This window comes from Schistocerca serialis, chromosome 10, assembly GCF_023864345.2.
Source record: "Schistocerca serialis cubense isolate TAMUIC-IGC-003099 chromosome 10, iqSchSeri2.2, whole genome shotgun sequence".
Lineage (NCBI taxonomy): Eukaryota > Metazoa > Arthropoda > Insecta > Orthoptera > Acrididae > Schistocerca > Schistocerca serialis.
The window spans coordinates 208,857,072-208,885,020 of record NC_064647.1 but is presented as its reverse complement, the minus strand read 5'-3'; the positions used below and the strand labels follow the sequence as shown (position 1 = coordinate 208,885,020).

Genomic DNA, 27,949 nt, shown 5'->3' with positions numbered 1-27,949 from the left:
CCGCCACACACTGTTGGGTGGCTTGCGGAGTATAAATGTAGATGTAGAAAGAGAGCGAGGGTAGTAGCTGCGGCGGTACAGGCACAGTAGCAGAGAGACAGGCGGTCTGACGTGCTCTGTCAGCTGATCACACGGCTCGTCCGCCACGTGCGGGTTATCATCTCTTCCCCCTCCACCCCCTCAATTTAGCTCTCCCCTCCCCCTAACCAGCGCCCCCCACCTCACGGTGCAGGAGACAGTGCTAGGAGCGGGACCAGACAGTCGCCTTCTGACCTCTGGGGCAGCGCTAGGGCCTCAACAAGCACCACATAGAACACTATCTCCTCCCCTCACCTGGTAAGTGCCAGTCTACATTTTCTACTTCTCTTTCTAGATCATCAGTCTTTCAACTGGTGCTATACTGTCGTCCACCTATTCCTCGCCCGCCGGAGTGGCCGAGCGGTTCTAGGCCCTTCAGTCTGGAACCGCGAGACCGCTACGGTCGCAGTTTCGAATCCTGCCTCAGGCAAGTTATTTAGGTTTAAGCAGTTCTAATTTCTAGGGGACTGATGACCTCAGATGTTAAGTCCCATAGTGCTCAGAGCCATTTGAACCATTTTTGAACCAATTCCTCTCCTGTGCTTACCTCTTCATATCAGAAAAACACTTGCAGCCAACGACTTCAGTTATTTGTTGGATGTAGTGCGCTCTCTACCTTCTCCTACAGCTTCTAGCTTCAATAGAATGGAAGTTAATGCCTGATGTCTTAACACACGGCCCATCATCCTCTCGCTTCTTATTTACCAAGCAAAATCGCCGAACAGCCGTATGTTTTGAAAAGTTATTTAGTTTAGACAACCAGTTCCGGCACCTCATTAATGCCATCTTCAGGCCCCAATGCACTCCGTATATAGACAATCAGATATATCGATACATAACTGGTGGCATCAGTAAGTGGATTCCGTGAATTCGTGTTTGGAGTATTTAGTTCGACCTTGCCGCAGTGGCTACACCGGTTGCCGTGAGATCACCGAAGTTAAGCGCTGTTGGGCGTGGTCGGCACTTGGATGGGTGACCATGCCGTCATGCGCTGCTGCCATTTATCGGGGTGCACTCAGCCTCGTGATGCCATTGAGAAGCTACTCGACCGAATAGTAGCGGCTTGGGTCAAGAAAACCATCATAACGACCGGGAGAGCAGTGTGCTGACCACACGCCCCTCCAATCCGCATCGTCCACTGAGGATGACACGGCGGTCGGATGATCCCGATGGGCCACTTATGGCCTGTAGACGGAGTGGTGAGTATTTGGTCCGAAGATTGGACAGCATTTTTTGCGAGTTCTTGTCAAGTGTTCCAGGTAAACACCCCAAGAACGAATTCACGGAATCCTGATATTGATGGCTCCAGTTATGCGACTACAGACATATCTGATCATCTGTACATGGAGTCCCTAGGTATTTGAAGATGTCAGTAATGAGATGCCGAAACTGGTTGTCTAAATGAAACAATTCCTCAAAACATACGGCCGTTTGGTAATTTCCTTGGTAAAGATTTGACTGGCTGCTGTCCCGGTGCCTACATCCACAATGGATCAACAGGGATGTCCCTTCTTCTTGCCAGTGGTTTCCATTTCTTGTCTTGTTCGTCGATTCTTTCAGGAACCTCCCCAGTTCCTATTTCACCTACGTAACCGGAATACCGCGATTGTTGACTGATCTCGCACCACTGTGCAAGTGCTTGAGGTGGAGGCAGCTCGTAATACGAGGTGCGGCTAGAAAAAAACCGGACTGATGATGGAAAAAACATTTATTTACAATTATTTACAATTTCATATTATCTCCTACAATGTACTCTCCTCCTCGGTCTCTACACCGCTCCATACGAATTTTCCACTGTTCATAGCAATGCTGCAGATCATTTTCGGTAAGTCCATACATTACTTCCGTCGCTTTTTCTTTTACTGCTTCAACAGTCTCAAATCTAGTTCCTTTCAAAGCTGACTTGACTTTAGGGAAAAGAAAAAAGTCACAGGGGGCCAAATCAGGTGAGTAGGGTGGATGATCTAAGATGGGAATGTTGTGTTTTGCCAAAAACGTCTTCACTGACAACGCATTGTGAGCTGGGGCATTGTCTTGGTGAAGGATCCATGACTTTTTTCTCCACAAATCGTTCCGTTTTCTCCGTACTCGCTCACGTAGGGTAGCCAGGACGCTAATGTAGTAATGCTGATTCACTGTTTGTCCCTCTGGTACCCAATCAATGTGCACAATCTCTTTGATGTCAAAAAAAAAAAAAAGAAAAAACAATCATCAGTGCCTCGAATTTCGATTTTGACATTCGTGCTTTTTTTGTCGTGGAGAACCAGGAGTTTTCCAATGCATCGATTGGCGTTTAGTTTCGGGATCGTAAGTAAAAAACCACGATTCATCGCAAGTAATAACATTTTGTAAGAAGGTGGGATCACTTTCAATGTTTTCCAGGATATCAGAACAAATCATTCTTCGGCGTTCCTTCTGTTCAATTGTGAGACACTTTGGAACCATTTTTGAACACACTTTGTTCATGTTGAAACTTTCATGAAGAATCTGCCTAACACTTTCCTTGTCAACTCCTGTTAACTCAGACACTGCTCTGACTGTTAAACGGCGATCTTGTCGAACAAGTTTACCGATTTTTTCAATGTTTGCATCAGTTTTTGCTGACAATGGTCTGCCAGTGCGAGTGTCATCACTGGTGTCTTCGCGGCCATCTTTAAATCGTTTAAACCACTCAAACACTTGTGTTCGCGATAAACAATCATCGCCGTACACTTGTTGTAACATTACAAACGTTTCACTTGCAGATTTTCCTAGTTTGAAACAAAATTTGATGTTAACACGCTGCTCTTTCTGTACACTCAACTTTTCCGACGCACAGACAAAACGTCAACTACTTAAAACAGACGCCACGGGCAGACTGAGTGCAGGAGGCAGATGAAACTCGAGCAGTAGGCGGAGTGAGAGTCACGTGACAGGCCACGCGACTTTCAGCCTTATTGCATTCGTTTTATTGTTTCACCAGTACTAGTCCGGTTTTTTTCTAGCCACACCTCGTATATTCCCTGAATATTTAATCGTAATTACATGTACAGTTGATTTCGAACCCACTGATGCAAGCCCGACCATACCAAGGGCGGCCGCCCTCGCCACGCTCTTATCCCTGAGGGAAAGAAAAAAGTATACTGCAGTTAGGTTTTCTTGTTTCAAAAAATTAATTTAAAAACTGGTACTGTGCAGGTTTTCAACGAGTCGGAATTGTAACTTTTTTCTGGCTACTCCCAAAATATTAAAAATGCGCCATGCCCCCACATCCACCTAGTCTTTAAAACTACCGCGTGGACGCCCTTCCACTGATGATTATCATGCACGTATACTGCCAAACAAACGCAAATCTGTGCTTCATAATACTCAATTAAATCAAAGCTGGCTAATTGGAAGGGAAATTATGTTTGAGTACGATCTATACAGGAAAAATATTCTCTTCAAAGCTTTTCTCTAAGGATCCAAACCTCGAAATGACATTTGGTATTAATTTAACTTCTAGCAAATGATTTTCCCCTGGACATTCTTTGAACTCTATAAAATACAACCAGATGAAGCCAAATTATAGCACGGAACGGTAAGTATAAATTGCCATTCGTATATTTGGACAACGCTTGTGACTGTTTCTATTGCATTCACCAAACACTCTTCGTGTCAAAGGCATAAATGTGGCAGGAAGAGAACCCCCTGCCACCGAAAGTAGCTGCTCTCACCGAGGCAGCTTGTTGCAGCAACTTCACAGCCTCGTCACAGGTACAACTGAGGCCTAGCCTTATCTCAGTTGCACATGACTGCTACGTAGCTTGACGTTCTCCCAGGCGTGAGCGTGCTCCGTAACTTCTGGGGAACAGAGCACTTTCGATGGAATCTCTTATTAATACCTCATCGAAAAGCAGGCATTAATTCAAGCAATGTCTGAGACCACATCCGCCAGTACTTCCATTAACACCCCATCAAGACAGCAAGAATTTTAGAACTGAAAGAGAAATCGGACCATAAGTTTTCTTGCATCTGAACTGGGAAAACCAAGACGGAACACACGTTAACAGAACACGCCAGAACCACATTTCACTTCCTAATGTCACTGCGATGTTTGCCCCTAGTGGAGGTAGACCTACATTTTTGCTGTTGTTATTGTAACCTTGAGCCTGAAGACTGGTTTCTATGGTGTGCAAGCGGCATTATCTCAGAATAACTGCTGCAATCTACATCCTTCTGAATCTGCATACCATATTCGTCGTTTCGTCTCCCTCTACGATTTCCACCCCCACCCCCTACTTCCCTCCATCCCTCCATCCCTCCAGTACTAAATTTGTAATCCCTTAATGTCTCAGAATGTGTCCTACCAACTGACCCCCTCTTCTAGTCACGTTGTGCCCCAATTTCTTTTCTCACCACTTCTATTCAGTACTTCCTCATTAGTTAAGCGATCTATCCATTTAGCATTCTTCTGCAGCACGACATTTGAAAAGGTCCTATTCTGTTCTCGTCTAAACAGTTTATCTTCCAGGTTTCAATTCCATAAACGGCTACACTCCAGATAAATATCTTGAGAAATACTTCCTAAGACTTAAATCTAAATTCGATATTAACAAATTTCTGTTCTTCAGATAGGCTTTCGTTGCCCTTGGCAGTCTACATTTTATATTCCCTCTACTTTGACCATCCTCAGTTATTTTGCTGCCCAGATCTAATTCCCTCAACATCGTCTGACGTAAGTAGACTACATGCCATTATCCTTGTTTTCTTTATATTCCTCTTATGTCGCCCTTTCAAGTCAATGTCGATTCAATTCAGCTTCTCTCCCAAGTCCTTTCCTCTCTCTGACAGAATTCCGATGTCATCGTCAAACCTCAGTTTTTATTTATTCTCCATGAACGTTAATTGCTACTCCACATTTTTCCCTGGATTCTTTTACCGCTTGTTCAACATACGGATCGAATAACATCGGGGAGACACTAAAACCCTGTCTCATTCGATTCTCAACCACTGTTTTCCTTTCAAGCACGTCGCTTAATGTATTTGCAGTTTGGTTTCTGTACAAGTTGTAAATAGCTTTTCTTTCCCTGTATTGTACCCCTGCTGGCTTCAGAATTTCGAAGAGAGTATTCCAGTCAATATTGTCAAAAGCTTTCTCTAAGTCTATAAATGCTATAAACATAGTTTTGCCTTCCCTTAACCTATCTTCTAAGAGAAATCGTGGAGTGAGTATTGCCTCGTGTGTTCAAATATTTCTCTGGAACCCAAAAACTGTTCTTTCCCGAAGTTGACTTCTGCCAGTTTTTCCATTCTTCTGTAAAGAGTTCTTGTTGGTATTTTACCAAAAAAAAAAAAAAAAAAAACAATGGTTCAAATGGCTCTGAGTACTATGGGACTTAACATCTGAGGTCATCAGTCCCCTAGAACTTAGAACTACTTAAACTTAACTAACCTAAGGACATTACACACATCCATGCCCGGGGCAGGATTCGAACCTGCGACCGTAGCGGTCGCGCGGTTCCAGACTGAAGCGCCTAGAACCGCTCGGCCACACTGGCCGGCGGTATTTTACAACAGTGACTTATAAAACCGATAGTTCGGTAATATTCACAAGTGTCAGCACCTGCTTCCTTTGGAATTGGAGTTATTGCAATAACTTTAGAGAGTGTCTTTACAAATCTGATGGGAAATAAATTTTAATAAGCAGAAAAAGAAGACAGAATAACAAATGTATGGAAATGGAAGCAAAAAAAATTATCACTGTGTGTCTTTGAAAGAGTTGATGAGTTCTTGTATCATATTTGTAACAAGTTAAGGCAACTAGTGGATTGGCAGCAAATTTAATAGAAGAGGGAAATTGGTCTGAAATGGCTGTAGCATATCATAGTGCAGGTCATTAAAATGGCAACACCATGAAGGTGACATTAAAAAGATTAAAAAAGTTTCAAATTGTTTCTTTGTTGTTACTTTATGACACAAAACAGCTGAGGCCATACGTGCCCGTGTCATAACATAAAAGGTCACTTACCGAATTAATTTGAAGTTGATAATACTAGGAACCTTGTCCGACTGGAGTAGGGTGATAATTAAAATCCCTCACTTGCCTTTTGAGGAGGTTGTTCAAATGGTTGAAAATTAAATTTCCTTCACTGTATCACTACGACGAATAGAAAGTAAAACGCGATCTACAGTTCGTGCTCTAGCTGCTAAAATATGTGATAATTGAAATGTCAAACAGAGATTAAAACTTAAACGGTTATAAAATCGGCATTGGGTCAGAAAATGGTCCACTGTCAATGGTTGGTTGCAGTAAGCACAGAGTGGGGAAGGGTCTCCGCTTATCAAATGTTGGTAGCTGAACCGACGGTGCTCAACACGCAGTCTAGCTGAAAGTACCTCCTGGAGACGAGAGGGACGAGGGGAAGCCGTCCGAGCCTTTGGGAGGTGGTTAATTTCCCAGAATTTGTTCCCATATGGAAAAAGCTAATAGCCATGAGAGACTGGAACGCCGTTGGAGGGGAAGGAGTAGAACAAAAGTTGACAGGAGGCTATGAACTTGGGACAAGGAACGAGAGAGGGAAAAGACTAATTGAGTTCTGTAATAAATTTCAGCTAATAATAGCGAATATTCTGTTCAAGAATCACAATAACAGGAGGTATACTTGGAAAAGGCATGGTGATACGGGAAGATTTCAGTTAGATTACATCATAGTCAGAGATTCCGAAATCAGATACTGCACTGTAAGGCGTACCAAGGAGCAGATATAGGCTTGGATCACAATGTAGTAGTGATGAAGATTAGGCAAAGAAGGGGAATACGGAAGTACCAAGGAATGACGAGATACGCTTAAAGTTCCCTACGGTTATAGGTACAGCAGTAAAGAATAGCTCAATAGGCAGTACAGTTGAAGAGGAACGGACATCTATAAAAGGGGCAGTCAGAAAAGTTGGAAAGAAAAACGTAGGTACAAAGAAGGTAACTACGAAGAAACCATGGGTAACAAAAAATGGTTCAAATGGCTCTGAGCACTATGAGACTTAACTTCTGAGGTCATCAGTCCCTTAGAAGTACTTAAACCTAACGAACCTAAGGACGTCACACACATCCATGCCTCAGGCAGGATTCGAACCTGCGACCGTAGCGGTCACGCGGTTCCAAACTGAAGCGCCTAGAACCTCTCGGCCACACCGGCCGGCCATGGGTAAGAGAAGAAAAATTTCACCTGGTGGATGAAAGAATAAAATACAAAAACATTGAGGGAAATTCAGGAGTACAGAAACATAAGTCACTGAGGAATGAAATGGCTACATGAAAAATGCGAAGAAATCGAAAAAAAAAAAATTGTCGGAAAGACTAACTCAGCACATAAGGAAGTCAAAACAAGCTTCGGTGAATTTAAAAGCAAAGGTGGTAACATTAATTCCACTGTTAAATGTAGAAGAGAGAGTCGATCGGTGGAAAAGGTCACTGAAGGCCTCTATGTGAGGAAGGATTTGTCTGATCTGATAGAAGAAGAAACAGGAGTCAACTGAAAAGAGAGAGAGGTCCAGTATTAGGACATAAGATTAAATAAGGCAGAAGCGATAGATAACATCCCATCAGAGTTTCTAAAATCATTGGGGGGGGGGGGGCGGGGGGGATGGCAACAAAACTACTATTCAAATTGGTGTGTAGAATGCATGAGTCTGGCGACATACAATCTCACTTTCGAAAAAATATTATCCACACAATTTCGAAGATGGCAAGAGCTGACAAGCGCGAGAATTATCGCACAATCAGCTTAATGGCTCATGCAAGAAAGTTACTTCCAAGAATAATATACAGAAGAATGGGAAAGAAAATTGAGGACGTGTTCGATAACGATCAGTTTGGCTTTAGGAAAGGTAAGGGCACCAGAGAGGCAATTCTGACGTTGCCGTTGATAATGGAAGCAAGGCTAACGAAAACTCAAGACACGTTCATAGGCTTTGTCGATCTCGAAAAAACGTTCGACAGTGTAAAATGATGCAAGATATTCGAAACACTGAGAAAAGTGGGGTAAGCCATATGCAGAGACGTGTAATGTATAATATGTACAACAGCCAAGAGGGAATAATAAAAGTGCACGACCAAGAACGAAGTGCTCGGATGAAAAAGGGTGTCACACAGGGATGTAGTCTTTCGCCCCTACTGTTCAATCTGTATACCGAATAAGCAATGACGGATATAAAAGAAAGGTTCGGGATTGGAATTAAAGTTCAAGCTTATGGGCTATCAATGATAAGATTCTCTGATGACATTTGCTATCCTCAGTGAAAATGAAGAAGAATTACATGATATGCTGAATGGAATGAACAGCCTAATGAGTACAGTATATGGACAGACAGTTAATCGAAGAAAGACGAAACTAACGAGAAGTATCATAAACTTAACATCGGGATTGACGGTCACGAACTAAATCAATTTAAGGAATTCTACTACCTAGCCAGTTGTACGGTAGTGAAACATGGACTGTAGGGAAACTGGAACAGAAGAGAATCGAAGCATTTGAGATGTGGTGCTACAGACGAATGTTGACAATCATGTGGATGATAAGGTAAGAAATGAGGAAGTTGTGCACAGAATCGGAGAGGAAAGGAATATGTGGAAAACACTGACAAGGAGAAGGGACAGGATGATAGGACATCTGTTAAGACATGAGGGAATGACCTACATGGTACTAGAGGGTGCTGTAGAGGGAAAGAATTGTAGAGGAAGACAGGAATACGTCAAACAAATAATTGAGGACGTAGGTTGCAAGTGCTACTCTGAGATGAAGAGGTTGGCACAGGAGATGAATTCGTGGCGGGCCGCATCAAACCACTCTTGAAGACTGATAACAAAGAAAAAGAGACCAGTGCTCACGCCAGAGGAACACAGTATTACTGCGTGCGGCAACACAGAGATCATCTGCTGAGGGAAGAGAACAGCTAAAAGGTGTAGGTAGTCGGTCTGCAGCCTTGGCAGCAGCATCGTTAGCTTCATTCCCCGACACTCTGACACTACGTTGGCTTAATCATTAGCCAACGAATGAACATCCTAAAAAATGGCACATCCTCACTCACCAGTCATTACAAAGGGGGGGGCTCTGATGCTGAGCGGAAGTGGCATGCAATGACGTGCCCATGTCTGTGATCCAAACTCAGTTCGACTCGATGCTCAGCTGGCTTGGAACCGTAAGAGGTGGCATATCCTTGTACTAAATACTGTACCTGTGCAAGCACTAATCGCCTGCAAATTTAGTTACATATTCTTCCTATTACACTGAAGAGCCAAAGAAACGGGTACACTGGCCTAATATCGTGGAGGGACGCCGCGAGCACGCAGAAATGCCGCAACACGACATGGCATGGATTCGACTAATGTCTGAAGTAGTACTGGAGGGAACTGACACCATGAATCCTGCGGGACTGTCCATAAATCCGTAAGAGGGCATGGGGATGGAGGTCTCTTCCGAATAGCACGTTGCAAGGCATGCCACATATGCTCTATAGCAGGCCGGAGTAGCCGAGCTGTTCTAGGCGCTACAGTCTGGAGCCGCGCGACCGCTATGGACGCAGGTTCGAATCCTGCCTCGGGCATGGGTAGGTTAGTTAGGTTTAAGTAGTTCTAAGTTCTAGGGGACTGATGACCTCAGCAGTTAAGTCCCATAGTGCTCAGAGCCATCTGAACCATATGCTCAATAATGTCCATGTCTGGTAAGTCTGGTGGCAGGGGAAGTGTTTAAACTCAAAACAGTGTTCCTGGAGCCACTCTGTAGCAATTCTGAAGGTGTGGGGCGTCGCACTGCCCTGCTCAAACTGCTCAAGTCCGTCAGAACGCACGATGGACATGAATGAATGCACGTGATCAGACAGGATGATTACGTACGTGTCACCTGTCAGAGTCGTATCTAGACGTGTCAGAGGTCCTATATCACTACAACTGCAGACGCCCTACGCCACTACAGAGCCTCCACCAGCTTGAACAGTCCCCTGATGACATGACAGGGTCCATGGATTCATGCGGTTGTCTCCATACCCGTACACGTCCATGCGCTCGATATAATTTCAAACGAGACTCGTCCGACCAGGCAACACGTTTGCAGTCATCGACATACCAATGTCGGTGTTGAAGGATCCAGGCGAGGCGTAAAGCTTTGTGTCGTGCAGTCATCAAGCGTTCATTGGTGGACCTTTGGCACCGAAAGCCCAAATCGTTAGTGTTACGTTGAATGGTTCGCATGCTGTTGATGGCCCAGCAGTGAAATCTGCAGCAATTTGCGGTAGAGTTGCACTTCAGTCGTCGCAGGTCTCGTTCTTGAAGAATCTTTCTTCGGCTGCAGCATGTCAGAGATCTGATGTTTTACCGGATACCTGATATTCACGGTACAGTCGCGAAATGGTCGTATGGGAAAATCCCCTCTTCACCGTCAGCTCGGAGATGCTGTGTCCCATCGCTCGGGCGTGGAATATAACACCACATTCACACTCACTCAAATCTTGATAACCTGCCATTGTAACAGCAGTAACAGATCTAACAATTGCACCAGGATCTTGTTGTATAGGCGTTGCCGACCGCACTTCCGTATTCTACCTGTTTACATACATCTGTATTTGAATACGCATGGCTATACCAGTTTCTTTGGCGCTTCAGTGTTCAGTTTTTCGCGCAATAAGCAAATTTTTTCTATTTGCTATCCTACCGGTTGCTGCAACTGTAACTGTACACATTGTGTAAGCCAGGGGTGCTCAACCCGTCGATCGCGATCGATCAGTAGATCACTTTATGAATCGATCTTTCGAAACCGGTGTCCGAAATACGTCTTTGGAAAATAGCGTTTTTTTTGTTTTTTGTTTTTTTTTTTTTACATTGACTACTTCGTGCGGTATTTGTGGCTGGTACAGCAAATCTGAGAACACTGTCCCAGTTGTTTTGTCTCCATGTGCGTTTCATCGCCTTTAACGCTCTTGCCAGTAACAGTCTTTCCTCCGCCACGATGATGGTGTTACAAACAACTGCAACTTGGCGACTGGTTATGACTGGGCGTTACGATGAGCGGGGTGAACAAGCCTCGCCTCCAACTGGCGACACAAAGCAACAATCTGCATGACGCCAGTAATGATCAGTTAGATACTCAGAGTGCTGTTCGTATGGACAAGAGAGGAAGATTCCTCACAACTGTATGATTTGAGCTGGTTGTTACAGCTGGCATTTGCCACTGATATGACACAAGCTAAATAAGGTAAACAAAAGAATTCACGAAAAAAGCGAACTATCGACCATCTATAAAATCTTTCGTGCAAAAACTTGAGCTTCAGCTAGCATAGTTACAGAAATTAAGTGTGAAACACTTCCCTCAAATACAGCCAGACCTGTCGGATCGGCAAACATAATTGGACCTACAAGCTGCAAAGAAGTATGTAGCCAATCTCACAGCGCTGAAGTCTGAGTCTGGAAGTCAATTCTCAGATTTCATGGGAATGTAATCTGTTCTGGCTTTCATGGCTCAGCCTTTCCAAAAAGTGGATATGGAACACAATTCAGGTACACTTAGTACTCCCTTACCTTATCGTGGGCTTAAACTCGAAGAAATAATTTGAGAGTAAAACGACATCTCCTTAAAGTCACAATTCAACGAAGATCAACATTTAGAAATTAGTGACTGTAAAAACCTACCCTAACATTGTAAAAGTGGCATCGTATGTTTTATCGTTTTTTGGATCTACTTATCCATGTGCGGCATTGTTTCCAACGATAAAAATAGTGGAAACATAACTGTAGAAATAAACTAACTGAGCCTCATCTTTCAGACTAAGGTTGGCCAGTGACAAATGATCCTCAAACCATTATGCAGTTTTAAGTCAGTGGATCTTTAAAATGACGACTGTTCCTCAAGCTTAGAAAGGTTGAGCTCCCTGGTATAGACTGAATACACCAGACTGAATGCAGTGGATAGACTAAACAGCTTGAATGCACTACAGAGACTGAAAAGACTTAATAGACTGAACAAATAGATGGAGTGGACCAACTCAACTGAATAGACTAAATAGATTGAATAGACTAAATAGACTGAATAGATTATATAGATGGAATAGATTATATACATTGAATAGACTGTATAGATTGAATAGACTGGATACATTGAATAGCTAAAGAGATTGAATGGACTGAATCGATTTAATAGATTGAAAAAACGTAACAGAGTGAAAACATCGTGTAGTGTGCATGTTTCAACTAAAAATTCCCCACTGCTCTACAATTGATACTGGTTTGCAAATTATAGGTGTAGAAATGGTGTATTTATTTTATTTTATTTACACATCAAGTTCTATAGGACCAAATTAAAGAGCAAATCTCCAAGGTCATGGAACGTGTCAGTACATGAAATTACAACATAAAAGTAATAACAGATAAAAATAAATGTTTATGAGCCCGAAAAACGTCAGTCCGTAAGTTTAAATAAACGCAGTCAGCAATACAACAAGAATCAGCTAAATTTATCAAGGACTTCCTCGACATAATAGAAGGAGTAACCCAAGAGGAAACTCTTCAGTTTCGATTTTAAAGCGAGTGGATTACTGCTAAGATTTTTGAATTCGAGTGGAGCAGTATAATGCACAGCTTTCTGCACAAAGAGTTAAGAAAGTCCGATGCAAATGCAGGTTTGATTTCTGCCGAGTATTAACTGAGTGAAAGCTGCTTCTTTCAGAATGGGAAGAGTTACCCCAAAATATAATACCATACGACATAAGCGAATGAAAATAAGCAAAGTAGACTAATTTTCGTGTCGAATGATCACTTACTTCCGATACCGTTCAAATAGTAAAATTGGCAACATTAAGTCTCTCAAGAAGATCCTGAACGTGGGTTTTCCATGACAGTTTACTATCTATCTGACCTAGAAATTTAACTGTTCAGTTTCACTAATCATATGCCCATTCTGTGAAATTAAAACGTCAGGTTTTGTTGAATTGTGTGTTAGAAACTGTAAAAACTGAGTCTTACTCTGATATAACATTAGTTCATTTTCTACAAGCCATGAATTGAGGTCATGTACTGCACTATTTGAAACCGAGCCAATGTTGGACACAACATCCTTTATTTCCAAGCTAGTGTCATCGTCAAAACAGAAATATTTTAGAGTTATCTGTAATACTAGAGGGCACATCATTTATATAAATAAGAAACAGAAGTGGCCCCAACACGGATCCCTGGGGCACCCCCCACTTGACTATACCCCACTCAGACCCCAGTCATTCTCAACATTGTGAATAATGACCTTTTGCTGTCTGTAAATGTGATAGCCAGTGCATTGGTACAGAAGGGTATGCTTGTGCAGGTGCAGGTGCCAGTGCCGCGCTGGTAGTGGTGCAGTGGTGGCCACCATGGTGGTGATGCTCAAGCAATGCTGCTGCGGCTGCACACCTCGGACTGGCGCCCTCATCATCGCCGTGGTGTTCGCGGTGAGTACCGGCAGCTGATGTGGCTCATCACAAAAGAAGAGACCAAAATGGAGGTAGCGTTGTGGCTCTGCAGTGCAGTTCACAGCATGATACATGTGACTCAGGGACATATCGTATTTTATATTGTATCAATTTCTAGGAACGCTTTCAGCTCATCATTGGTCTCTCTTCTGATAGTCCAGCCGAGAATATTCCTGCTGTTAGTTTCAGAACACGAGTGTGTATCTATTCTCTGAGACGCCACAGTAGGCAACTAAAGCTATACTGAGGAGATGAATGCTCTTATTGGTCACTTGCCAATATAAACTATCCGATCAAAAGTATTCAGACACCTATCAGTGAAAATTCATATGAGCTGTGTTCATCCTGCACCTTTGTGAGACTCAGACTAGGCTCAGGGCACTTCCAGTGATGTGTCCCTGAACGTCTGTGGAGTACTAGCTGCCCGTTCTCCCTTAAGAGCCGAAGCCGAGAAGATGGTCATGTTGGATGCTGGAATCTGGAACGAAGTCGAAGTCCTAGCTCATCCCAAAGGTGTCGCATTGGGCTCAGGTCGTGACTTCAGGCAGACCGGCCGACCAACCCATAACAACCATTGCTGCACAGGTGTTCTAGCGTTTTATTAAGCACTATAAGGTGATGACACTCTAACCACGAAAAACAACTATATATCGTAACACCACCATCTTTGTGTTTCACTGTGGCTCTTCGCATAATGGGAGGTAACATTCTCTAGGCATTCGTAAAGCCCCAACCCTCCATCGGATTGCGATGTCATCATTCAGTCTCCAAATCATTCGTTTCCAGTCATCCACTGTCCAGTGGGGTCACTCTTGGAACCACCTGAAGCGTCACTTAGCACTGACTAAAGAAACAGTGTGGCTTAGAGAAGCTGATCGATCACTGCACACCACTCTTGTTCACTCCTTATGCACAGTCATTGTGCTAGATGCACTGTTGGTAGTACTTTGGAAGTCACGAACTCTTAGTTCTACTGATTTCATGCGATTTATTGCAAGAAACCTCCACAATGCTCGACATTTCCTGCCTATCAATGCATGAGGTCTGCTCAGTTTCTGTTTAGCTGTGGTTGCTCCTTCTCGTCCCCACCTCACAGTCGACATGGACAGTTTTAAATGGATTGAAATGTCGTTGATGGATTTGTTACTCAGGTGACATCTAATGACTAGTCTACCTTCGAAGTCAATGATCTCTTCTGATCGACACTTTCTGCTATTACTTCTTCTCTGCTGACAACAATGTGCCCCTGGCTCGTTTTATAATTGTGGGTCTGCCTCTCGTAACATCTGATCATCACCTCCAAATTACGTAGGGCTGTCCAGATTCTGCTGACTCGATGGTGTAAATGTAGAGTCTTCTACTGCAAGGGAGAGGATGTTGTTGAGGGTGGCCGGAATCCTCTTTCTACGACACAAATGCATGAATGCATTAATAAGGTTCTTTATTTATATGAAAGATTACTCAACTGGAATAGAGTCCATGTTCTGTGGTACAAGCTCCTCAGTTATGGTCCTCTTGCAGACAATATCGGTAATGCTGCTATGACAAACTTTAGTCTCATTATAGTCACTAATCTGTTCCCTATGAACTGTCATAGCTTGTGATGTGAACTGAACCCGCTCTGTGAATGGACTGACTGATGCCAAACTGGAAGAGTGAGTCAGTGTGGCCCTCTAGTCAGCGGCGGCGGTCTAAATACCTCCTGCTGAGAGGGCGTTGGCGGCATGTTGCTTGTCGGTGTGTCTCTGACCTTTCTCATAGCCTGTGACGTGAATTGAGCCCGCTCTGTGAATGGACTGACAGAAGCCAAACTTGAAGAGTGAGTCAGTGAGGCCCTCTGGTCAGCGGCGGCGGTCTAAATACCTTCTGTCGAGAGGACGTTGGCGGCATGTTGCTTGTCGGTGTGTCTCTGACCTCTCTCGTGATAGGTGCACTTGAACCAATGCTTACTCATCAATCTTCCCTTCATCTTTGCTGACCAGTGTGCTGGTGACAGCTTATGGCAGCACAGTAAGTACAAACCCAGCAGACACGCATGAATACTGTGTACACCATCTGCAGCTTTGGTGATGGCCTCAGTTTGGCGTGAAGGAGCAGCCACAAGTTCCTTCAAATATGTCATACCACGATGGAGCCTCTCATTGATATTCAGCTCCTGTAGAGCTATTAATCTGCGACCATGTTTATTAATAGATTTCACCTGCTGAAACTAACAGTCCTAGACATTTACTGAGGGGACAGGATTGAATGGTTAAATGGGCCAGTTGAGTGGAGATAGGGTGCCAGATTGTTCACCAAAGCAGGAACTATGTGTGCAGCCCTGTGTACATGGCTGTTGCCTTCTTGGAAGAGGGAAGTGTCTGTAGCACAGTCATTATGAAGTCACATCCAGGTTCAAGTTTGTAGTCACTTGATTGAGTGGGTCGTGTCATGGTTCCAGAACCATCCTGGATCATAGAGCTATCCCTGGTGTGAACTGCACCCTCCACCCACTGATGGTTAAATGCATCATTGAGGTATCAGTGCACATGACAATTTGGATCGTTCTAGAACACACAAAATCGTGACTTATTGCGCACCTTCAGGTCACTATTGTCCGGTTTCAGTTTCTTTTGGCCTTCTATGTATGCCACTATTAGTAGTGGGATTTTGCGAAGAATCCGAATCCAAATGTCCATTGCATGCAGTTCCCTTTGCAATATTCACTCGGAAATTAGTTGAAATGGACCTCAATTGACTGACAACAGCGATTCACATCGCACATGCATCACCGAAAGATGATGAAAAACTCCTGTCTGGTTTGAGTCCAATAGTCACTAACGGTTATCAATTAGGATCTCTTTATAGCCGTTGTTCTTACGCCATGTTACATGGCTGCGAATATTACATTATTTCTTGTTAATGCATTGGGCAGTCCGTTTTGATATACCATCAAATCTGTAAATTTCATCTGCAGTGCGTTCATGGTCACTTCTAAACACGATAGCTCCTCTCTGCCTTTCTGCAAAATCTCCACGTTGACCTCTGTTACTGCACTGATTCCATACAACCGACTGGCACACACACACACACACACACACACACACACACACACACACACTCACACACAGAATTTCACTGACATAGCTTAAATAGACGTGAGTGGTCATATGACCATCTGCACCTTCTATAAACCATCAACATCGCTCCAAAGCGACCACTGTGCTCTTTTGTGTATGTGACTAATATAATGTTTGGCGAGCTTACTTCTGCAACACCATCATGCATAGAAACACAGTATTAAGCACTTTCCTTCCAAAATGTCCATAGACACATTCTGTACCAGAGGTGAAAGTATACCACCCAAACGGTTCAAAACACGTTTTATAAAATAAAAACTAAGTGGAGGTTAACACAAGCACATGTAGAATATTATTCGTGCCAGTGGACGAACCCCCTGTAGGAGCTGCTTTGTGTTTTTGGTGCAGATCGTGTCCGCGCTGTTGGTGGTGATGTTCTCACTGGGTGCAGTGGTCAGCTCAGAGCAGCACTCCCAGCTGGTGCAGGAACAACGCGAGAGGGACAGGGAGGCTCTGGAGCACCAGGTCACCACCACCACCACCACCACTACTATACTCCCTGCAGATGACGTCGACGACTACAGTGAGGCGCAGAAACTGTCACTGGCCTCCAGGATCACCGTCCTGATGTGTAAGTTCATTTTGGGGCACTAACATGTCTGTGCTACTATGGATTCTCTACAGTTCAGATATCAGCAACTACCAGCTTGTAATACCACTGTGTGTGATACACACACTCGTCTGTCTTTTGGTCATGTTTTTGGTGTGGTCTTCAGCGCTACGATTGGTTTGATACGGGTCTTTACGCTAGTCTGTCTTGTTCAACTGCCTTGATACAGGGTGTTTCAAAATGACCGGTATATTTGAAACGGCAATAAAATCTAAACGAGCAGCGATAGAAATACACCGTTTGTTGCAATATGCTTGGGACAACAGTACATTTTCAGGCAGACAAACTTTTGAAATTACAGTAGTTACAATTTTCAACAACAGATGGCGCTGCGGTCTGGGAAACTCTATAGTACGATATTTTCCACATATCCACCATGTGTAGCAATAATATTGTGGTGTCACCGCCAGACACCACACTTGCTAGGTGGTAGTTTTAAATCGGCCGCGGTCCATTAGTACATGTCGGACCCGCGTGTCGCCACTGTGTGATCGCAGACCGAGCGCCACCACAAGGCAGGTCTCGAGATACGAACTAGCACTCGCCCCAGTTGTACGGACTACGTAGCTAGCGATGCACACTGACGAAGCCTCGCTCATTTGCAGAGCAGATAGTTAGAATATCCTTCAGCTAAGTCAATGGCTACCACCTAGCAAGGCGCCATTAGTAACATTGCATGTATCTATGGAGTCTCACTTATATCGTCAATAGCGATGTACCAAGGATGGATTAAAGTTAAGTATTCCAGAAGCTACGTACTTTTCTTTATAGCATTCATTACGCATCCTGTTTCAGACCTCACGCCATCCTGCTTTAGCTCAGCACGTGCCTTTTGGCTTCCTCTCATTGTGTCTAGGCTGTCTTGTCTAGACACAACAAATATGGCGTAGTCTCTGAATGAAATTACCCGAAACCTTTGACAACGTGTCTGGCGGAATGGCTTCACATGCAGATGAGATGTACTGCTTCAGCTGTTCAATTGTTTCTGGATTCTGGCGGTACACCTGGTCTTTCAAGTGTCCCCACAGAAAGAAGTCACAAGGGTTCATGTCTGGCGAATAGGGAGGCCAATCCACGCCACCTCCTGTATGTTTCGGATAGCCCAAAGCAATAACACGATCATCGAAATATTCATTCAGGAAATTAAAGACGTCGGCCATGCGATGTGGCCGGGCACCATTTTGCATAAACCACAAGGTGTTCGCAGTGGCGTCTAAGGCAGTTTGTACCGCCACAAATTCACGAAGAATGTCCAGATAGCGTGATGCAGTAATCGTTTCGGATCTGAAAAATGGGCCAATGATTCCTTTGGAAGAAATGGCGGCCCAGACCAGTACTTTTTGAGGATGCAGGGACGATGGGACTGCAACATGGGGCTTTTCGGTTCCCCATATGCGCCAGTTCTGTTTATTGACGAAGCCATCCAGGTAAAAATAAGCTTCGTCAGTAAACCAAATGCTGCCCACATGCATATCGCCGTCATCAATCCTGTGCACTATATCGTTAGCGAATGTCTCTCGTGCAGCAATGGTAGCGGCGCTGAGGGGTTGCCGCGTTTGAATTTTGTATGGATAGAGGTGTAAACTCTGGCGCATGAGACGATACGTGGACGTTGGCGTCATTTGGACCGCAGCTGCAACACGGCGAACGGAAACCCGAGGCCGCTGTCGGATCACCTGCTGCACTAGCTGCGCGTTGCCCTCTGTGGTTGCCGTACGCGGTCGCCCTACCTTTCCAGCACGTTCATCCGTCACGTTCCCAGTCCGTTGAAATTTTTCAAACAGATCCTTTATTGTATCGCTTTTCGGTCCTTTGGTTACATTAAACCTCCGTTGAAAACTTCGTCTTGTTGCAACAACACTGTGTTCTAGGCGGTGGAATTCCAACACCAGAAAAATCCTCTGTTCTAAGGAATAAACCATGTTGTCTACAGCACACTTGCACGTTGTGAACAGCACACGCTTACAGCAGAAAGACGACGTACAGAATGGCGCACCCACAGACTGCGTTGTCTTCTATATCGTTCACATCACTCGCAGCGCCATCTGTTGTTGAAAATTGTAACTACTGTAATTTCGAAAGTTTGTCCGTCTGAAAATGTACTGTTGTCCCAAGCATATTGCAACAAACGGTGTATTTCTATCGCTGCTCGTTTAGTTTTTATTGCCGTTTCAAATATACCGGTCATTTTTGAAACACCCTGTATCTGCTTAACGTCTACAACCCACCTCGCTGCCTCGGGATCACGCGTCAGCTGGCTCGCTTGCGGCAGTGCACACACAGTAAGCGGAACCTCTGCTGGTCTTGTTCCAGTCTGGAAGTGCCTGACCGTGCTCATCACGCTGGCCGAGGCGCTGGATTTCCTGCTAAGCGTGCTGCTCATGTTCGCCGCAGACAAGGTAGGGCGCCCGCACGTATCTGCCAGCACAGCTCATTCCGATTCGACGCGTAGCCTCACAGAGAGCCAGTTACTGACTATCCCTTATGGAGTTCCATTTTATGGACAGTGTGATACAACGTCGTAAGCAATTATCGAAGCGAAGTAGACCGTGACACATAGCAACAAACTTGAACCTAACAAAAAATTTCTATCATGTGAATTTTACTTTTTTCTCACACTTTGGACGTATTTGTGACAACATTACAGTATTATTCGGTGATTCCGTTGATACCATACAATACTTCGAAAATTTTGTTTTGCTGTTCCAGTAGAAACTCCATATTTCTAATGTTGAAACCTGTTCGATTCATCATCCCATGTTTTGCAACCATGAATTGAGAGTCTATAGCAAATGAAGACCATAATAGGGTAGTAAGTTCCATATCGATCAACACATTTGAATAATTCCAAAATTGTGTCACATATGAACAAAGGAAGCTGTTTCGTGATTTTAAATTCAAAGAAATTCCTATTTGGAAAGTAACGTTTCTTCCGCAGACGCTGGAGGGAAAAAGTTCACGATTTACACAAAAAACTGTAATATATTATTAATATTACTGAAATATAAGTATGAATATTAAATCATACATAATTTAGAAATATTACAGACTTGCAAATTCTGGGAGCTGTTTCAGATCAGCGCAAAAATTCCTTTACGATGAAACACAAATTATAAGTAATTTTAAATTTTGTAAAACTTTCACTTACTTTATATTGTTAAGATGAGAGGCTTTTGAGGCTATAACAGTGAACTCATCTATGGTTGCCCCCAAATTAATGTATATTTAAACTAATTTAACACGTATCAGAAAACCTCTTTTAAGTTAATACTAATATAATTGAAAACAGAACAAGCCTTCCGGAAGCTTATTTCAATTATTAAATACATTTTAATACATCTGTTTGCAATATTATATCCCTGCAACTGGTGGGAAGAGGGATTAATTTTAAAACATTTTCTGCAGACACCACGAGTAACTTGAGAGTGAACTCATCTCATTGGTCACATACACCTGCAGTGCGACCAACTTTTTTTAAAGGTCAACCGAATGCAGGTTGGAAACAGTGCACAGACACATCAGATGTCAGTCATGAACGACTTCTGTGAGTTGTTGACAACATACATACTGAGCTAAGAGGACATGTTTTGATTTATCACTGTTTATATTTCGACACGCAAGTCGCCGAAGTGGCGTCAACTCGAATGACTTGGACCAGACGAAATGTCTAACCGACACGAAAGTCGCTGAAGTAGCGTCAACTAGAATGACTTGCACCAGACGAACTGTGTAACCTACACGAAAGTCGCTGAAGTGGCGTCAGCTCGAATGACTTGCACCAGACGAACTGTCTAATCGACACGAAAGTCGCTGAAGTAGCGTCAACTAGAATGACTTGCACCAGACGAACTGTCTAACCGACACGAAAGTCGCTGAAGTAGCGTCAACTCGAATGACTTGCACCAGACGAACTGCCTAACCGAGACGAAAGTCGCTGAAGTAGCGTCAACTAGAATGACTTGCACCAGACGAACTGTCTAACCGACACGTTGTTGAGTTGTTGACAACATACATACTGAGCTAAGAGGACATGTTTTGATTTATCACTGTTTATATTTCGACACGCAAGTCGCCGAAGTGGCGTCAACTCGAATGACTTGGACCAGACGAACTGTCTAACTGACACGAAAGTCGCTGAAGTAGCGTCAACTAGAATGACTTGCACCAGACGAACTGTCTAACCTACACGAAAGTCGCTGAAGTGGCGTCAGCTCGAATGACTTGCACCAGACGAACTGTCTAACCGACACGAAAGTCGCTGAAGTAGCGTCAACTCGAATGACTTGCACCAGACGAACTGTATAACCGACACGAAAGTCGCTGAAGTAGCGTCAACTCGAATGACTTGCACCAGACGAACTGTCTAACCGAGACGAAAGTCGCTGAAGTAGCGTCAACTAGAATGACTTGCACCAGACGAACTGTCTAACCGACACGAAAGTCGCTAAATTAGCGTCAACTCGAATGACTTGCACCAGACGAACTGCTAACTGACGGGATGTCCTAACCACATGGCATTTCCATTTCCACTGTTTATATTGCACACAGCTGAAAAACCTGACTGCATGAGCGAGCTTTGGGACCAGAAATCTGGTTCAAATCAAATCGCTCTGAGCACTATGGGACTCAACTGCTGAGGTCATTAGTCCCCTAGAACTTAGAACTAGTTAAACCTAACTAACCTAAGGACATCACAAACATCCATGCCCGGAGCAGGATTCGAACCTGCGACCGTAGCGGTCTTGCGGTTCCAGACTGCAGCGCCTTTAACCGCACGGCCACTTCGGCCGACCCAGAAATCTGGACTGCAGCCAACAGATTCATCGCATAACGTTGAAGAAATCCACAAGCAGGCTACGTGGAGTACAGTATTTGTGCTATACTAAATGAGGTCTCAGTCTTTTCTTTATTGACCCTAGGCTTACGTAATTATTGAATCCTTTTCTTTTAGCCCTCACACAATTTAATTCCCTCCCACTACAGAGGTACTTACCGTCGTTTCAGAGTTTGTGCGTGTGTGTCGGCTTGTCCACAGAACTCCGCCCGCCACGTTCGCCTGTGGCTGCTGGGTTTCTGTGCAGTCTGCTGCTGCCGCACGCTGATGCTGCTCATCCTCAACGGAGTCATCTTCTACGCCAAACCCATATCGCTGGCCGTCTTCGTCTTGGGCGTCGTCACAATTTTAACAGGTATTTTTTTTCGGTCATCAGTCTTCTGACTGATCTTCTGTCACCCGCCACGACTTCCTCCCCTGTCCAAAACTCTTTATCTGAGAGTACCACTTACACCGAAGTCCTCAACTATTTGTTCAACATGTTGCCATCTCCGTCTTCCCCTACAGCTTTTGCCCTCTACAGCTCCGTCTAGTACCACAGTCCCTTACATCTTAACGCACGACCATCCCATCCCCACTTCTTTTTAGTCATTTCTATATATTCCTTTCCTCCCCCATGTTATGGGAAACCTCTAATTACTTGCCAGTGATCTTATTTTTCATCCATCTATAGCATCAAACCTCAAAAACTTCGATTGTCTTAATGAAATGCTCTACCTTCTTGTATAGTTTCCAGCCCATAGCTCACTTTAATGCAATGTTGGTCTCCAAAGTGTACATTTTCAGAAATTTAAATCTCAACGCTTTTGTTAAGACTTTACTGTGACTGTTAATAATATCGAATGAAGCAACAAGTATACTGTGGCACGACGTCTCAGGCCACAAGTGGCCCATCGGGACCATCCGACCGCAGTGTCACCCTCAGATGAGGATGCGGATAGGAGGGGCGTGTGGTCAGCACACCACTCTCCAAGTCGTTATGATCGTTTTCTGTGACCGGAGCCGCTACTATTCGATCGACGAGCTCCTTAATTGGCATCACGAGGCTGAGTGCACCCCGAAAAATGGCAACAGCGCATGGTGGCTCGGATGGTCACCCATCCAGCTGCCGGCCACGCACGACAGCGCTTAACTTCGGTGATTTGACGGGAACCGGTGTATCCACTGTGGCAAGGCCGCTGCCAACACGTTTACTGTAACCTGTCGTTATTTATTTATTTGCACAACGCGTTTCAGAGGTTTAAACTTCCACATCAAGCGGTATGTGTGGGTCAATAAGGCACTCCAATTATACAAACACCAAAGAAAACAAAGCGAGTCCATTCTAAATGACAACATTTACAACAATATGATCTCTCTCTCTCTCTCTCTCTCTCTCTCTCTCTCTCTCTAATACACACTCATAACACACACACACACACACAAATTGCTCTCATCCTCACATTCGTACTTCCCAAGAATGGCATTCAGTTACTGGCAATGGATTCTAAATGAACAACCAACTGCCCTGACTCTCGAAACCCAACAGATCCACCCACACACCAACAGCTTTTAACCCCCGTCAGTTTGAAAGAATATATATCTGTTTACATTACCAATAATGTACCTATCCACATAAATTATTTCATATCATAATAAATCATTTACTTTAACCTTTACTTGAACATAGCATGTAACAGAAGTGATCTTAACAACCCACAGCTGTGTCACAACCAAATACTATGCTCTCCTTATGTCACTCCTTTCATCCTCACTTTCTAAATTCCTAAATTAAAATCCCTACCCCCCCCCCCCCCCCCAACACACACACACTCATACGAGCACATGCTACAAATGCAATATACTAGTGTAAGACGCGATCAAAATGTTTATATTTGAGGGCGTTGCTGCAGTATATATCAAACGTAGCGCGACTCCAATGCGGGTATATAAGCACCGTCATGTAGGCAAGGCACTATCATAGAACTGTGTCCTTCCGACACACGTGTCGTAAATGCAGAAACGTGAACTATGTCGACGTTTTGCCAAATGGGTCCATACAAGACCAATGTGCTGCTTTCCCTTTCTTGGTTGCTGAAGGACAAACACTGGTAGACGTCCATCAGGGAGCGAAGAATGTGGATGGGACAGGATATCTTTCGAAAACCACTGTTTAGGAATCGTGCGACAGTGAGTGCTGGTGCTTCGTGATAGCGCACGTCACCATATTGCAAATGCCGTAATGCAGAAGTTACGCACAGCCAAGTGAGACTCTTCTGAGCACCCGCCCTATGATCCTGATATCTATTCATGTCTGAATGGTGGGCTCCATATGGTTACCAAGTTGTGCAGTGGCCGTAAACCATAAAATTACCAAATAAGCAGCAACCAGTCGCAAAATCATGTTTTCTTTATTTACTTTTACAAATCTATTTCAATTGATTAACATCCATCATCGGTGCTTTCAGCGTATGTGTTCCCTGAGTATTCATGTGATTATCACCCTTTCAGTTTCTTAAAAAAGGCCTTTAAGGGTCGATGATTACTGTTGGACGAGAATTTGCAGCAGGTACTTACAGATTACTTCACACAATAGGATACTCCGTTTTAAGAAAACGGGTATATTCAACTTAGCAATGGCCTTGCCGCAATGGATACGCCGGTTCCTGACAGATCACCGAAGTTAAGCGCTGTCGGGCGTGGTCGGCTCTTGGATGGGTGAACATCTGGGCCGCCATGCGCTGTTGCCATTTTTCGGGGTGCACTCAGCCTCATGATGCCAACTGAGGAGATACTCGAGCGAATAGTAGCGGCTCCGGTCAAAGAAAACCATCATAATGACTGGGAGAGCAGTGTGCTGACCACACGCCCCTCCTATCCGCATCCTCAACTGAGGATGACACGGCGGTCGGATGGTCCCGCTGGGCCACTTGTGGCCTGAAGACGGAGTGCTTTATATTCAACCTGCTGCATCGGTGGGATGACTGCCTCAATGATCACGGCGATTTTGCCTGATTCACGTACCAGTTTTGGACTCTACGGTCTTTGAATGGAAAGTAAAGCACTATTTGTATATAATTTTTGTCACTTTTCTCAACATAATGATTATACTTTTTGTGTCTAACATGTGATCCAGATTACTTAAATGTGAACAACATATTAAGAATGTAAAGTTGTGAAAAAAGTATCTGTGTCATCAGGAGATATTTACACATACGTTTCTGTCCATCTACACAACCAAAAATCTCTTTTGAGATTTCCTCTGAAGCAGTGGTTTCTTGAGCTATACATTATTTGCACTTAATAGATTCAAGATGCCATGTTTGCTTCGTTCAGTGTTAATAAATTGTGGTGGTGCATGTGATGCAACACGACAGGGAAAGTAGCCTGTGATCACTCGAGGTACATTTATATACTAGTGGCCATTAAAATTGCTACACCAAGAAGAAACTGTTCAAAGTGCCGTCAATGCGAACAACAAGAGACCGAGACGTGTAACATCATGATGCTGTAAATAGAACCTGGATTCACCCGAAAAAATGACGTTTTGCCGTTCGTGCACCCAGGTTCGTCGTTGAGTACACCATCGCAGGCGCTCCTGTCTGTGATGCAGCGTCAAGGGTAACCGCAGCCATGGTCTCCGAGCTGATAGTCCATGCTGCTGAAAACGTCGTCGAACTGTTCGTGCAGATGGTTGTTGTCTTGCAAACGTACCCATCTGTTGACTCAGGGATCGAGACGTGGCTGCACGATCCGTTACAGCTATGCGGACAAGATGCCTGTCATCTCGACTGCTAGTGATACGAGGCCGTTGGGATCCAGCACGGCGTTCAGTATTACCCTCCTGAACCCACCGATTCCATATTCTGCTAACAGTCATGGGATCTTGACCAACGCGAGCAGCAATGTCGCGATACGATAAACCGCAATCGCGACAGGCTACAATCCGACCTTTATCAAAGTCGGAAACGTGATGGTACGCATTTCTCCTCCTTACATGAGGCATCACAACAACGTTTCACCAGGCAACGCCGGTCAAATGCTGTTTGTATATGAGAAATCGGTTGGAAGCTTTCCTCATTTCAGCACGTTGTAGGTGTCGCCACCGGCGCCAACATTGTGTGAATTCTCTGAAAAGCTAATCATTTGCATATCACAGCATCACTTTCCTGTCGGTTAAATTTCGCGTCTGTAGCACGTCATCTTCGTGGTGTGGCAAATTTTAATGGCCAGTAGTGTATTTACTTTTATTTTACTTTGACATTTATATTTTCGTTCAGAATTGCACTCAGACCTCTCCATAAAACTATGAATCATGTGCTGAAATGTTTTTTTCTCTACAAGACTCTGCCATAGGTTACTCACAATTCGTGTCACAATACATACATATCATATTAATGCACCTGATAGTAAGGACTGAAAACTCCGAAATGCCCAGTGGAAATAAATCAATGGTTACTAATAACAGTAAGGTTTCATTTGATTGTCAGAAGTTTATACCTCAGGCACATGTTCGATCCTAGTAGTCATCATCTACTGCCGGGCTCACAATTCTGATGCTAAGTTTATTTCCGATTTCATTTCTATTCTTCATTACTACTTTCATGTTTCTTGGTGTAGTCTAAGTTCATATCGTGTATTCACTAGACTGCCTTTCCCTCGTCGTTTTCCACCTGCCAATCACTTCTCTACACCTTCCACCTGCCTCATGCATCTCCTCCTAATCTCCTCTCCCTGTCCATCCCCCTCCTCCCACTTGACCTCTCCATCCATCTAAACCTGACCCCAGCCATGCTCATCGGCATGTGTAGACCCTGTAATACAGTTCAATAAGATAGGCCAATGCTAGTCCCACGACATACTTGTCATGCAGGGTAAGTGACACATGTGGGCTTGAAAATGATTTATTTGTGCCAGTTGTATAGGTTGTCATGTGAAGCAGATTGATAAAGCAGGCTGATACTACAGCAAAACACATCTGTCACTGCATAGCAGCCTGAATGTTGGGGCCTGGAAAACCTTATGTGCAGTCCATCCTGCAAAGCAGATCGGTTTGGCAAGCCAATACTGTTCCCACACAACGTGCATATCATGCAGGGTAGCCTACACGCCAGAGGCTATAAAAGCCACATTTTTGCCCCCTGTCTTTGCTCATATTGGAGTTAGGAGGCTTTAAACCTATCAGTGTTCACACTTTTGATGCACTTTCTGTTGAAATTAGATTGAAATTGATCCACAGATTTTGGAGGAGGTCCAGATATACACACATACACACTACTTTATACATATAACAGGTGAGGCACTAAGCTATGGTCTTGCAGTGAGGGACAGCGATTGCAGAGCAAGTGTGGCACCTGATAGTCTCGGGGAAAATTTAATTATGTTGGCAATCATTATTTAAAACCAATAAAAAGCTTTCTTTTAAGGCATTTTTACCTGACTACAGAGGGGTGGAAGAGGATCCCACCACATTTTACCAAATCTCACCAAGGGGAGAGGGGTACCCAAATTTAGAAAAAAAACAAATCTCACATAATTAATGGACATTTGGACATCACCCAACTTATTTCGCATATACTATGTACTCTATCACTGTTCAGTTACACATTTGCCGCCTAGAGTAACACAGTGTGTGTTGTGTGTGTTGCAGTGGGCAGCGCCTACAGCTTGCTGGTGGTGTTCAGCTACCACCGCCAGCTGGTGGGCACAGCTATAGCCAGAAGGATCTCCCAGCAGGAGGACTGACCAGCAGCTCCCGTGGACCCATCACACACTGGGCTCCACAGTTGTCAGGAGTCTCATGAGAAGACATTCATCTTTGTGCAAGTGCAAACTCTGTATATATAAACTTTTAATAAAAGTACTGAAGATGATTCTAGTCAA

The 27,949-nt window shown here is 44.1% G+C and overlaps 1 protein-coding gene across 1 annotated transcript; it reads left to right on the top strand.

The window, feature by feature from the left end:
• Positions 1-253: 253 nt before the first annotated feature.
• LOC126424890 (uncharacterized) lies at positions 254-27,949 on the top strand. Its single transcript, XM_050087722.1, has 6 exons — positions 254-336; positions 13,380-13,503; positions 16,992-17,214; positions 19,567-19,652; positions 22,289-22,442; positions 27,717-27,949. The coding sequence occupies exons 2-6, from the start codon at positions 13,426-13,428 to the stop codon at positions 27,809-27,811; spliced, it is 636 nt and encodes a 211-aa protein (XP_049943679.1). The 5' UTR covers positions 254-336; positions 13,380-13,425; the 3' UTR covers positions 27,812-27,949.